This window comes from Pistacia vera, unplaced genomic scaffold (genome assembly GCF_008641045.1).
Source record: "Pistacia vera cultivar Batoury unplaced genomic scaffold, PisVer_v2 Contig105, whole genome shotgun sequence".
Classification (NCBI taxonomy): domain Eukaryota; kingdom Viridiplantae; phylum Streptophyta; class Magnoliopsida; order Sapindales; family Anacardiaceae; genus Pistacia; species Pistacia vera.
Window position 1 is genome coordinate 253,849 of NW_022195082.1, and position 13,341 is coordinate 267,189.

At 37.7% G+C, this 13,341-nt stretch overlaps 1 protein-coding gene across 1 annotated transcript; it reads left to right on the top strand.

The window, feature by feature from the left end:
• On the top strand, positions 1–2,203 carry LOC116127942 (G-type lectin S-receptor-like serine/threonine-protein kinase B120). Its single transcript, XM_031413602.1, has 6 exons — positions 1–276; positions 370–557; positions 1,035–1,245; positions 1,320–1,557; positions 1,698–1,848; positions 1,937–2,203. Exons 1-6 carry the CDS (start codon positions 219–221, stop codon positions 2,132–2,134), a joined length of 1,044 nt encoding a protein of 347 aa, XP_031269462.1. The 5' UTR covers positions 1–218; the 3' UTR covers positions 2,135–2,203.
• The last annotated feature ends 11,138 nt before the right edge of the window (positions 2,204–13,341 follow it).

Below are 13,341 nucleotides of genomic sequence, written 5' to 3' on the forward strand. Positions count from 1 at the left end.
TTATGAAAACTTATGCTATTTACTGAAGTTTTTATATGTGTTGTATGATTTTCTGTCAATGCATTATTCACTGATGTACTATTTAGTGTGTTACAAATCTATGTTGAGTCTTGTTCTATGTTGTGGCAAGGATTGTTGAATAAAAATATTTGCTTTGTTAAGGAGAGAAAGAAAGGCTAGCAACATGGATAGGATTTGGAGCAGGAGTAACAGGAGTTATGATATTCATGCTTTCGTTTTGGTTTTTATTGCAGTGTATGCAGAGAAGATATAAAGGTAATGGATTTCTAATTTACTAATTGAAAACAAAAGCTATTAACTCTCTAGATCTTTCTTTGTTTTGGTAATTGAATTTAGTTTGCCTTGCAGAAGAGAAAGAAAATAGACAAGCTCTTCAATTACTTTGCTTAGGAGATGAAAAAAATATTTTACAAGAGAAGCTTCAGATGGAAAATCAAGACTTCTCTGTTTTTCCTCTAGGCCAGATACTCGATGCTACACGACATTTCTCTGAAGAAAATAAGCTCGGTGAAGGTGGGTTCGGCCCTGTGTACAAGGTAAACTATATAGTGTTGATGTTGGCCTGTGTTGGCTTACATAGATTTTTAGAGTAATGTGTTATTTTCCTATTACTAATGTCTTGTTGTCATATGAACAATAATCAGTTAGGATCAAAAGTTTGGATCCTGTATATACATAGTATTACTGAAAAGTTTAATCTGTTAAAGTTAAGTGGTTGCTTAAAACATACCATGAAAAACGTTATATATATCTCAAGTTAGTATCCCAATTTTTGCATCTCAAGTAATGTTACATAGATTTGTGATTAGCATATGAATTATGTGCTTTATGATGTTCAATTCTAAATTAATTTCACGTCATTGGATGAAAACTTTGGATATGAACTTGGAAAGCATAACCACACTCAGTAAATATTGGCCAAATGCAACTTTTTGAAATGAAATTAGACCTATTTTCATTAAATAGGCCCTTTATGTTCTTGTTTAATGGTAATGATGAAGATTTGCTTTCAGGGTGTAATAGCAGATGGTAAGGAAATTGCAGTAAAAAGGCTTGCAAGAGCATCTAGGCAAGGGGTACAAGAGTTCAAGAATGAAGTTAACTTAATTGCCAAATTACAACATAAAAATCTTGTGAGACTTTTGGGGTGCTGCTTCGAGGAAAAAGAATTACTTCTCATCTATGAGTACATGCCCAACAAGAGCCTTAATTTTCACCTATTTGGTTTGCTTCTCAACCTCTGGTAATGTTAGCTAATTAGCTAAATTCAAAGTTAATTTAGATGACTTCATTGTCAGATTCGACAAAGGGTATGCATTTGGACTGGAAGAGACGCGTAAGCATCATTAATGGAATTGCACGGGGTCTTTTGTATTTGCATGAGGATTCTCGACTCAAAATTATTCATCGCGATCTCAAAACTGGTAATATTTTATTAGATCATGAGATGAATCCAAAGATATCAGACTTCGGAATGGCCAAGATAGTTTGTCAAAATCAAAATGAAGCTAATACCAATAGAGTTGTTGGAACATTGTAAGCATGCATTTCTTGAAAAAATATGCTTCTCTATGTAACCATATAACTTGAAAAGATTACATTTTATGAAACTGATACACGCCCTTAACTTTATAGTATTTATTTTTATTTTTTTGCTTCGATTGAATTTTAAACAGTGGATACATGGCCCCAGAGTATGCTATGAAGGGAATATTTTCTGTTAAGTCAGATGTTTTTAGTTTCGGAGTTCTTCTATTGGAGATAATAAGTGGGAGAAGAAATACTGGATTTTCTCTTTCTGAACATAGTCGAAGCCTCCTTACTTATGTACGTGACTATCTCTATATGTGACTTTGAAGAATAATTAATGAGAAATATACCATTAATTTTGTTTATTTCTTATATGATGTTTTAGGCATGGAAACTGTGGTGTGAAGGAAATGCAATAGGGTTGATGGACCCATTACTTGCACAATCATGTGTTCCAGCTGAATTATTGAAATTTATCCATATTGGATTGTTGTGCGTTCAGGAGAATCCAGCGGATAGACCTACAATATCATCTGTGATTTTTATGTTGGCAAGTGACAATGTAAGACTTCCTATGCCATAAACTGTATTTTCTGTTCGCCGATTTGTTGGGAAATCAGTTTAGATGTGTTATGAAACATGTAAAGTGTGAAAACGCAATTAAAAGTAAATTTTGGAAACAAGGGTGAATTATGCAGATTAATCTTTCATTAGCTCTCTCATACATTTTTTCTGCTGATGAATCCAATGTTTATCACTTGTTTGATAATTATCTTTGTTGATATATAGGACTTTTCTTGTGTCTATATTTTTATGACTTGTTTGTTTTCAGTGAATTTCTTCTTTGAATATTTTTTCTACTATGAAATTTGATTATGCACAATTTGGCCTTTCTGATAACTATTAGCTATTTGCTTAACCTTTGACTGTTTCCCAGGAAATGAAAAGGCAAGTTTTATGCATTTTCTTGTAGTGTATTATTGTTATATGAGTTCAATATAGTCAAGGATAAGACAATTGTATTGTATTGTCGATATCTATTGAAATATATAAATACTTATTTTTAAAAGTACTAATAAATATATAAGAAAAAACTATGTTATGCGAACGATAGGATTACATGATATGTCTGTCTCATGAAAGATGTATACTTTCCTCAGGAGTTTTTAAAGCTTGCACTATTCAAATTTCTTGGAATTTTTTCAATATCTGACTGCCAAAGGAGACATTGTGTAGGAGCAGGACCATAGGCATAGATCATATTATTGAATTTTACACACTCCTTAATGCAAGATGCAAGAGGGTGCAGAGAGTCCACACAAAGACCAGTTATCTTATCTTGAGATGCATAAGAGTCAATAGTCTATAGATGGCAGCAATTAATGGTATTAAATTTAGAAAAATGTTACACCCACAACCTCTTTTTACAAAATTTCTTTCACAATCTCGACATAACAGTTCACAATTAGTCAGTTTGTAATAAGTCTCACTTGAGTTCCATTTGATAAATTACGATTGATCAATTGCGAACTGTTACATCGAAATTGTGAGAGAAAGTTTGTGAGAGAAAGTTTGTGAAAAAAAATTGTGAGTGTAGCATTACCCTTGAGTACTCAGCTGCCACTTTCGATATACCTAAACTAGAAAAATTGAAAATTTGAACATCCAATTAGTAAGAATGTTGGTATCTGATGATTTAGTGTTTTGATCCGGAAAGTTATGATACGAACTCAATGATATTACTAAAACCAGTGAGATTTTTGGTATATGATGATTTAAATTTCAATTGGGAATGTTACGATATCAACTCAATAATATTATTTAAATCAGGAAAAAGTATTCGTATATGATGATTTAGTATTTCAACCGTGAATGCTATGATACTGACTCGATAATATTACTGGAACGGATCGAACACGACCCTATTAATCTCTACTTTGCTTATAAAATAATAAATAGGGACGGTGTCATTATGCGCAGATGGGCTGAAGCAGAAATCTACAAGAAATGAAAAGTTAAGTAAATGCCAAAGGAAGAAGACTTATTTTTAATGGTGGAATTCACATTATTTTAAATGAAACTGCAGATCCCAGCCGGCATTGCAACCATTCAAGACAAAGAAATTTAATGTACTTTATTTAAACACGGTGATCTACAAAAAATTAGGGAGGGAATCATTAGAATATTCAATTAGCAGGTAAACCAATGCACAATCATCCAATGAAAACAATAGCCCCAGCTAGCAAGAGTCCTTATTTTGGCTGAATCTTCAACAAGAAGTTAAAGCAAGAAGTAAAGCAATTAATTGATCATAATGGAGGAAAATATTTATCATATATAAGGGCCTCACATTCCTTTCCCATCACCGTCTCACAACTGAGACAGTAGCTTATAACTCTTCTCATTTAGTAGTTGCTTGCATCTAAAAGTTTTGAATAGAGAGATTTCGGAAATGGGTTCTGATGATACTTGATTTTAACACCAACTATTAGCATGTGCAAAGCGTTAAGCGGACTTAGAAATTACCTATGAATGGAAAAAGGAAATAAATAAACAACAAACGATCTTTAAAGTGATTCGGATGTTCAAAGCGAATCTTATGTCCATTGTCTTTTTATAAATGAAAGATTATAATCAGGTTGCAAGTAGCGATCAGCGAAATAGAAATATAGAGAGGGAGAGAGTGTGTTTATTTTATCAGAAGCTGAATCCTAATGATGAGAGGGGAGCTCTCTATTTATAGTAAGAGGTTTCTGGGTAATGATTACGAGTCTGCCAGCGGGCAGGTGTCGTACAGTTCCTACCCTGCTTCCCACTGGCTGGCTGCATGATAAATATCCTTAAATCGCGTTGGGCTTGGGCAAGTGGGTGACTCCCAGCCACTCACTAGCCAAGCTTTTGCCTGCCAAGTTGATGACCGCCTTACTTCTTCTGTCCTTCGACGACGTGGTAACGCTTGGGTGGATAATGCCTTCCTGAACTCTAATTGGTCCTTACTGATGTAAGCCCGTGTCAGCCCTAATTTTTTAGACATAACAGAAGCCCCCCAATTCTTAAGGTTCAAGGCTTGAACTTTGAGAACTTCATGATTTGACTCATTCCGAGAGTCGCTTGCTCAAACTGCAAATGGGGAATAGCCGAAATAACACGAAGCTCATGATAAGCTCACGATTTAACTCGACCAGCGAACTGAGTGGAGGTCGCGATGTAAGGCATTGCAAACTGCACAAGCGATCTAAGGTGATCATCCCCTAAAGGTTCAGCGACCTGGGATCGGATCCTGCTTAGTGCTATACCAACGTGTTTGGAACTTTTACCCACCCTCACGAGCTGAAATACTTAGAATGTTTTTGCCAAAAATCGGAAGTCACTTCACTTTGAGCTCAATACTCGGAGAAGAGTGTTTCATTCGAACGACCTCTTCTGATGTTATCTATTGCACTTGACAGCTGACTTGGTCAATTAAGTAAGATTTATCTGATAGACGTGTCTTTGCGCAATAAGTGTAAGCCATAAGCATTAAATGCAAGCTATGCTGAAACAACATTCTCTTTTAAGACATTAAATGAGGATGAGGGCACATTTAATGCGATGAAGATAACCATGCTGACGTTTGGTGTCTTCAACAGAGGGAAACATCGGTTGATCTTTACAAAGCATGAAGGTTACTCTTCACGAGGATTGATAGCACGTGGTCACATCCAACGGTTGGGAACGCATCTCGCCCAAACGTCGCTTGTAAAGGAAACCAAATGTAGCCCTTTTTCCCTATAAAACCCTAAGCCCACTTTAGAATTTTCACATAACTCGAATCTTCAGAGAGAAAAACAGAGTTTTTGCACTGAAGAAACCAGTTCATCCATCTTCTAGTTGATGCACACCCGCCATTATGATAGATCATTCATCCTTAACAACCAAGAGGCAAGGAAAACTCTTCCTTTTCTCCTTTTCATTCCTGTTAAAAACTTGGTTCTTTCACAGAAATGGTGGGTTTGAACGCCTGGTAAACTTACATGATGCACATTCTGGGGTAGTGTTAAAAAAGGAACACTCTTAGGAATCAAAAATCTAGGACACAAATCCTTGGGAACTCATTCTCAATGACGTTTGGGGTTTTTACGAGTTAAGCAAGGACAAGGATTCCTTCTACCTCTCGAAGCAATCTACGATCGAGGGAGGGATATTTGGTTACCCCAGCAATATTGGGGCTTATGACACCAAATATTTCTTCTTCAAGTACAACGGTGTTTGTAAATTTAGGGAGTCAAGTAGGTTTTTTCCTTTTAATTTCCAAACAGACAATCCTTTCCTTTAACTTTCTTCTGGTAGTTAAAACTAATGGAATTTTTTCAACAAGATGACCAAGTTGTCGACTCTAGCAGAATTCAATGTATCGAGGCATTTGGTCATTTACCCGATCAAAGTCGCGATACAAGATTGCTTGTGACCACTACTAACCTGCGAAAGTATGAATTTTTCAACCTTAAGGCATCTTTGGAAGCTCCAGCCTGTAAGTATCTTCGTATCCAGGAGATCTTTTAGCCTTGTACCAAAGATGACTTGTTTGCTAACACATTTTCATGGCGTACATCGACCATGCCGCTGAGGGTTCCGAGGCCACCAATAAAGGCTAGGGGGTTCGTATTCTCCCATGTCAGCCTGACTGAGCTAGCTGAAGTGAGCCCCAGTGCCATTCCCATAGGAGGGTATAGATCAGCGCTGAAAGGCGACCACCCACGGAGCGATGCAAAAAAGCTCCTCGGCCTGTGGCTACTTATGCCACAAAGCAGAAAACCATGGGTCAGAAGACAAAGAAAAGGAAACAGTTGACCGCCAAGGAGGAAACGGAGTCAGAGACAAAGGGCTCAGGGTACTGTCAAAAGAACTTAGCCCAACCCCATCACTCACTTAGGAATACTCCCGAGGGGCGCCCCCGACATTTTGGCGACCCCTGGGAGCTCGCTCAAGGGAGCGGGAGCTACCACAGCTATCTAGAAGAGAGCAGGAAAGCAATGAGTCGAGGATGTGCCTGCCTCCTCGGGGCCAAACCCATCTGTGCTAGATTCCGTAAGGTAACTACTAAAGCACTTGCAACCGGTAATGTACACCCTGTTGGAATGCTAGCTTGCCTTGGCCTTCGAGGAGTTCATGGTTGCTCGACCTACCGACCTGATGGCTACAGCGCTTCAACTGCATAATCAAGTAAAACAGCATGCCTTTTTCGAGAACTTTCTTGGGTTTTTACGATTTTAAGAAAAGAAAACTAACTTTTCTCTTTTCCCATGCAGTCCCTGTTCACCTTGACCGTGGCCTAACAGAAGATCGATATGGATTCTACCGACAACCTCCACGAGCTAAATGGGGAGAATGCCAAACTGAAACAGGACCTCGTGGCCATGGATGCGGAGGCTCAAGCGGCTCGCGTCCAGGTGGATCAATACCTGGTAGAAAGAGATTATGCACTTCAGGCCATGGACTTCCAAAAGGTCGAGCTCGAAAAGAGAGATAGGGATAACAAAGAGCTCTAGTGGACGGTGGCAAGGCTTACCAAGGAGCTAAGCGAGAGAGAGAAGAAGATGAAGGTGAGCACCAATCGTGGGAAGGCAGCGGAGGAGAGTCAGGCTAAGCTGTGGGAGAACTCTAAAAGGCAAAAGAGGGCAATGGAGGTAGACCTCAAGCTGTCTATGTGGCGAGTTGCTTCGCAGACCAGGCAGATGAAGCAACAATACCTTGAGCTTGAGAGAAAGGCTGCCCCTTGGGCGATACAAGCCATTTATAGCCTGTGGCTGAGGAACCTGAAGATAGACATCTCCGACTTTCGAGACAAATACCAATCTATCCTTGTTTCCATGATTCAGGCTGAAGAGGCTAAGCAACAGTAACAACAGGAATCTCCTCCAAAAGATGATCAACTGATCAACCGATCATCCTCGAATATCAGAGGGATGATCCGAAGGCTGATGATCGTCCAGAGGATCGAGAGGTTGCACCCGAGGGCCTAGAGATGAAGACTAATGATCCCTCCCTTTTTGTTCATGTGGTTCTCCCAGCTTTTAACTTTTGTAATTTCTTGTCGCCCTTTGTACATTCTCTCAATATATAAAAAGGAACTTTTGGTCACTTGTGATAGCACTTTTATAATTCAAGCACTTTATAATACAAATATAACTATTTGACTATTAAACTTGTAAAATGTCATAAAGAATAAGATTATTAACAAAAAGACTTGAGATCACGACACAAGTTTTCTCTTCGAGAAGAAGCAGAACAATCTTATTCATAATACTTACAAGATGGAAAATTTTACAAGTAAAGAGAAATAATCAAAGTTGTAAACGAGTTCGGAATTACTGATAATAGAGGCGAAGATGTTCTTCAAGCTCGCAGTACTTCGAAACCGTTAAGCTTTTTAAGGTGATACGTCCCAAGTCATATTACCTTTGCGATACGGTATGAACCTTCCCAATTGAGTCTCAATACCCCCGCACTTGGTTCCCTTATACCGAGAAGGACTTCTTTTAGGACCAGGTTGTCAATCTGAAAGTCTCTTCTCTTGACCTAGGAGTCAAAGAATCTTTTTACCCACTGCTAGTAGGAAACTATCCTTAACTGAGCTTTGTCGCATTGCTCTTCGACCAAGTCTAGACTCGCACGTAGGAGTGCTTCATTGTCTACCTCATTGAAAAATTCTTTCCAAATTGAACCAGTTCCTACTTCTACTGGAATCATTACCTTGCAGCCATATGCAAGCGAGAAGGGTGTTTCTGAAGTGGAGGTTCTCAGAACTGTCCTATATGCCTATGGGACCTTTGGGAGATCATCGGCATAATTGCCTTTGGTTGCGCCAAACTTAACTTTCAATGTGTGCTTAATAGTCTTGTTGACAGCTTCAACCTGACCATTGGCTTGTAGTCTTGCCACTGAGGCAAATTTTTTACGACAATAATATCCCTGACGGACAATTTTATTAGCAAGAGATCGTACAACAGTGTGATTATCATAGATCCCTTCATATATCTCCTTCATGATGTAGTCTTCTTTATCATCGATTACACATTGGAGGAAGGGAGTGCTAAACCCTCGCTTGTACAGTTGATTCCTGATAAGTATGTAACGAGCAACTCTAGTTCTCAGGATTCTTGCCTCAGTTTTATTGCTGGGCAGAGTTCCATCTTAGAGATACTGAATAATTTGACTCATTCAGGAAGTAGATTCGCGGCTTGTGAGTTGATATTTTTGTGTGAGAGTTAAAATAACTACTCAAAGTCATATTTATTTAGGTCTACATATTTAAAATTCATATCTATTAGCTTGACTGTATATGTTTCTAATTTCCGACAAATTAATGAATTCTACACCTTTTTCCACGATAACACCAAATTGACTTCACTAACCTTATTGACTCGTGCATTAAACGGTTGCTCTTATGCGCATAGGCAAATATGAAATTTTGAATGCCTCTTAACACTACTCTAACACGCTATGACAGACAAATAGATTCACACCATGATCCTTGTGTCTCTATCTCTCAAGCTTTCTGTTAATCACTTTCACAAATGCATTCATCACCCAACATTCCTCGCTTATTCTGCCCCCACAAAGAATTTCACCATAACAGCACTAACCACTCCAACCTCAACATTCTCCTCTCTTCTCTTCCTCCTACAACCACCGTGCTTCCCCTGCCACCCACACAGGCCAAGACCCCAACAAGGTGTACGGGCTCTTTCTCTGTCGTGGGATCTCAACTCCACCGCTTGCCAGACTGTGTTGTATCTGCAACCAGATGTAACAAGATATTGCCCTTAAAAAAGAAGCCGTAATTTGGTATGATGAGTGCCATTACGTTACTCAAAATTGAGCCTTTCTTTTCTAGTTGGAATCGAGGTCCTAGTATTTGGAAGCCAGATGCTGGAAATGTCACGGAACCTGGCAATTTTGATGATCTAGTGTCGAGTTTGATACAGAAGCTGCAAATAAAGCAGCGTATTCTCCTGATAAGTTTGCGGCGGTAAAGAAGAAAGCTCTAGCGTTAATCAAACAATATGGTCTTGTACAGGTGCACGCAGGACCTGTCGATTAGTGATGTGTTTATATGTCTTCAGAAGCTATTCTCAGTTACCATCGTGCTGTGGGGGAAAGAAAGGAGGAAGAGTATTGACTTCGAGTTGTAATGTCCGGTTTGAGTTGTATCCATTTGTTAATGAAACTTTCATTTCAACATTAGCACCTCTACCGGCGTCAAAACCTACCATCTGCCCCTGGTCCCGCAGCTCCTGGTTCCGTGACTACGTCCCATGGTAAATTTATGATACATACTCTTACTTCTCATTTTCACTCCTATTGTGGTTAAGGTTGACATGCATATGTGGACCAAAAAGATAAAAAACTGAGTTCAATATTTCAATATACTTTAATTTGTTTGATAGTCAGACTTCAACTAATTCAAATTCTATTGCAATGTAAACATTTTTTTTTTTTTTAATCAAGGAAGAAGTAAGAAGCGAAGGCAAGCCAGAAAAAAAAAATTTAAGTTTAGGTAAATTTCTAGTTTAAGTATTTGTAATTCCTTTTTATTATAAGATGTATTAGAAAAGAAGAATTATTTAGGACTTTATTAAGTTAAAATAAGAGAAGATTAAATTATAGAATTCTTAGGAATAGGAATTTGAGTATAGTAGAAAAAGATGTTTTATTTTATCTATAAATAAAAGGGTAGAACCAATTCAAAGTGATGAGAAAGAGAAGTAAAGAAAGAGAGAATGTGAAGATATAAGAGGTTTGATGTAAGGATATTAGAGGGCGTCAATAAAATATCACGCCTAAGTAAAGGTATTAGATTGACGGTGTAATGAAACTATATATTGTGCTAATATTATTATAGTGGGTCTCTTATTTGTGCATGTTTGGGAGTTGAGTAATGCTATGCTTACTCACGAACTTACTAACCACTTTACCACCTTTGTTAAAATTACATATTGGTATCCATACTATGCATATGATACCCGTACTATTTATATTTACAAAGATTAGTAAGATAGTTAATAAGTTCGTGAGTAAAATATACATATCCCTCCCCCCCCCCCCATTTTCAAAAATACTATCAGGTTCAGATTTTCAACAAATTTCCCCGACACCCCCTTCTCCAGCGGCAAAACAGCCCCCACCACCTTTTCTTAGTCAGCAACTCCTCCACTCATCCCTTAGCCAGCAGCCCCCACTCCCTCCTTACCATCACATTTCACCTTAACCACGCAAAACCCACAGCCCATCCTCAAAATTCTCCCCCACCCTTCATATTCTCCTCCGTCCAAACGGAACGGCCAACTCTTTTCACCATCTCTAGTTTCCTCTATTGCCGCCGCATGCACTACTACCTCAACCAAAGTATTCTCTGCCCTCCCAAATTCTCTGCTTTCTTTCAACACCTCTAGGAGGTAGTATTCCCTCCCCCACACTTCCCACAAGCATTTTCACCCTTCGTTCTCCACCAAAATAATTAAAACCACAAATCTCTGTCGCCATTTCTCTCGGGGAAGTGCATCCAATAACCACAGTCGGTAAAAAGCTTCCATTTTCTGTAATCGATGCGTCTGTGATGATATGATTGCTGGAGGATGGGATTCTTTACGAAGATGGTTGAATTTTGAAAGATGGGTTTGATGGTAAAAGATGGTGAATTGCTGAAAGATGAATTGGATGATGAAGGTTCGCCACCAAGGCACCAGCATCTCCTTCTCTATTTTCGCTATTGCCAATTCAGTGGTTTGGATTGGTTGATTTACGCTAAGTCAAGTATTATGAATTTATGTTTCTATGTTACAAGTCTAGATTATTGTTATTAGTACATCTCGTTATTTCCGGTATTATCCATACCATTACAATTTTATGGAAGAATCCCGAACGGGATCTCCCACATGATACAGGGAAACAATTATGAAAACTTATGCTATTACTGAAGTTTTATATGTGTTGTATGATTTTTTGTCAATGCATTATTCACTGATGTACTATTTAGTGTGTTACAAATCTATGTAGTCTTGTTCTATGTTGTGGCAAGGATTGTGAATAAAAATATTTGCTTTGTTAAGGAGAGAAAGAAAGGCTGCAACATGGATGGATTGGAGCAGGAGTAACAGGAGTTATGATATTCATGCTTTCGTTTGGTTTTATTGCAGTGATGCAGAGAAGATATAAAGGTAATGGATTTCTAATTTACTAATTGAAAACAAAAGCTATTAACCTTAGATCTTCTTTGTTTGGTAATTGAATTTAGTTTGCCTTGCAGAAGAGAAAGAAAATAGACAAGCTCTTCAATTACTTTGCTTAGGAGATGAAAAAAATATTTACAAGAGAAGCTTCAGATGGAAAATCAAGACTTCTCTGTTTTTCCTCTAGGCCAGATACTCGATGTACACGACATTTCTCTGAAGAAAATAAGCTCGGTGAAGGTGGGTTCGGCCCTGTGTACAAGGTAAACTATTAGTGTTGATGTTGGCCTGTGTTGGCTTACATAGATTTTTAGAGTAATGTGTTATTTTCCTATTACTAATGTCTTGTTGTCATATGAACAATAATCATAGGATCAAAAGTTTGGATCCTGTATATACATAGTATTACTGAAAAGTGTAATCTGTTAAAGTTAAGTGGTTGCTTAAAACATACCAGAAAAACGTTATATATATCTCAAGTTAGTATCCCAATTTTTGCATCTCAAGTAATGTTACATAGATTTGTGATTAGCATATGAATTATGTGCTTTATGATGTTCAATTCTAAATTAATTTCACGTCATGGATGAAAACTTTGGATATGAACTTGGAAAGCATACACACCAGTAATATTGGCCAAATGCAACTTTTGAAATGAAATTAGAACTATTTTCATTAAATAGGCCCTTATGTTCTTGTTTAATGGTAATGATGAAGATTTGCTTTCAGGGGGTGTAATAGCAGATGGTAAGGAAATTGCAGTAAAAGGCTTGCAAGAGCATCTAGGCAAGGGGACAAGAGTCAAGAATGAAGTTACTTAATTGCCAAATTACAACAAAAAATCTTGTGAGACATTTGGGTGCTGCTTCGAGGAAAAAGAATTACTTCTCATCTATGAGTACATGCCCAACAAGAGCCTTAATTTTCAATATTTGGTTTGCTTCTCAAACCCTGGTAATGTTAGCTAATTAGCTAAATTCAAAGTTAATTTAGATGACTTCATTCAGATTCGACAAAGGGTATGCATTTGGACGGAAGAGCGGTAAGCATCATAATGGAATTGCACGGGGTCTTTGTTGCATGAGGATTCTCGACTCAAAATTATTCATCGCGATCTCAAAACTGTAATATTTATTAGATCATGAGATGAATCCAAAGATATCAGACCTCGGAATGGCCAAGATAGTTTGTCAAATCAAAATGAAGTAATACCAATAGAGTTGTTGGAACATTGTAAGCATGCATTTCTTGAAAAAATATGCTTCTCTATGTAACCATATAAATTGAAAAGATTACATTTTATGAAACTGATACACGCCCTTAACTTTATAGTATTTATTTTATTTTTGCTCGATTGAATTTTAAACATGGATACATGGCCCCAGAGTGATGCTATGAAGGGAATATTTTCTGTTAGTCAGATGTTTTTAGTTTCGGAGTTCTTCTATTGGAGATAATAGTGGGAGAAGAAATACTGGATTTTCTCTTCTGACATAGTCGAAGCCTCCTTACTTATGTACGTGACTATCTCTATATGTGACTTTGAAGAATAATTAATGAGAAATATACCATTATTGTT